Source organism: Orcinus orca, chromosome 21 (assembly GCF_937001465.1).
Source record: "Orcinus orca chromosome 21, mOrcOrc1.1, whole genome shotgun sequence".
Lineage (NCBI taxonomy): Eukaryota > Metazoa > Chordata > Mammalia > Artiodactyla > Delphinidae > Orcinus > Orcinus orca.
Window position 1 is genome coordinate 27968872 of NC_064579.1, and position 1489 is coordinate 27970360.

A 1489-nucleotide genomic window follows, 5' to 3' on the forward strand; every position below is an offset into this window, starting at 1 on the left:
ACCACTGCGCCACCAGGGAAGTCCAGATCAGGGTATTTTAGATGCGGTCCATGATTGGATGAGTGACAACAGGACATTTCAAATAACCCGGAGAGACAGATCTCCAGGGAAGCCTCTGAGGATTATTTTCAAATTCCTGGCTGAGCTGGTGCGTTGTCCTCCTTGACTTGCCATATGTCCCCATGCTGTTTAGACTATTTGATTGACCACAAGATCCTGACAAGTCCTCTGTAAACAAAATCAAAAGAAGAGGATTGGCCTGACTGGGACTTGGAATGGGCAGCTACATACCCTGCTTGATCATAAGACTTTAGAGAGTAAATACTTTCCTGAAACTTAATTGTTCTTGATAAGTTTCATCTGCTTAAGCCTCCTGCTTGTCTCGTAAAATGGGAAGACGTTACTGGTAACAAACACAAACAACGCAAGTACTGATAGATTTTAAATAAAGGCTTATCATTCAATAAGGCTTCATCCCTATGGATGGATTTACAGGATTATTCCAAAATCTGAGAGTATTGAATCTTGTGTGTCCTTGTGTTGCATCCCCTCCCCCCAAAATAAGGGTGAAGGAGAAGAATTAGGCTAAGGAAGGATCCTGAAAATATTAACACAAAATTGAAGCTGCATTTCATAGTTTGTCCCTCTTCAGGTAATGTTGTAATGATCATTGCTCAAGTATAAGTTTTTAATGCCACTTTTTGTTTTGGAACCTAGAAAACCAATTGAACTAAAACTAGCTTTAAGAACTCGTCAAGTTTTTTTTGTTTGTTTGTTTTTGTCCCTTTCCGGCCTTCCAGATGTTGAAGCGAGGACGTGGTGGGTCCTCTGGTGCGAAATTCCGGATTTCCTTGGGTCTTCCGGTTGGAGCCGTGATCAACTGTGCTGACAACACAGGAGCCAAAAATCTGTATATCATCTCTGTGAAGGGGATCAAGGGACGACTGAATAGACTTCCTGCTGCTGGTGTGGGTGACATGGTGATGGCCACATCAAGAAAGGCAAACCAGAGCTCGGAAAGAAGGTACATCCAGCAGTGGTAATTCGACAACGAAAGTCATACCGGAGAAAAGATGGTGTGTTTCTTTATTTTGAAGATAACGCAGGGGTCATAGTAAACAATAAAGGCGAGATGAAAGGTTCTGCCATCACAGGACCAGCTGCAAAGGAATGTGCCGACTTGTGGCCCAGGATTGCATCCAATGCTGGCAGCACTGCATGATGCTTCGGTGTATTTGTAAAAGAAAAAAGAATAATAAAAATTATTTGCTCCAAAAAATAAAAGAACTAATAAATAAAATATGACTAAATTTCTTCGATAAAAATAAATATTTCTAATGCCCGCCATTCAGAAGGATATAAAAAATGCAAACTTACACTGCACTGGTAAAAATCAAAGTTCAAGGGCCATTTTAAAATATGTTAAAAACAAAACAACAAAGCTTGTGAACTAGAAATTTTGCTTATAGGAATTTCTTTAAGGAAATCA

The 1489-nt window shown here is 40.0% G+C and overlaps 1 protein-coding gene across 1 annotated transcript; it reads left to right on the forward strand.

Annotated features, from left to right (window-relative positions):
* The first annotated feature begins 764 nt into the window (after positions 1-764).
* On the forward strand, positions 765-1243 carry LOC101272893 (60S ribosomal protein L23-like). The gene is given in 2 exon segments (XM_033409301.1): positions 765-990; positions 993-1243. Coding segments are annotated over 2 exon segments (420 nt in total). The 5' UTR covers positions 765-800; the 3' UTR covers positions 1223-1243.
* The last annotated feature ends 246 nt before the right edge of the window (positions 1244-1489 follow it).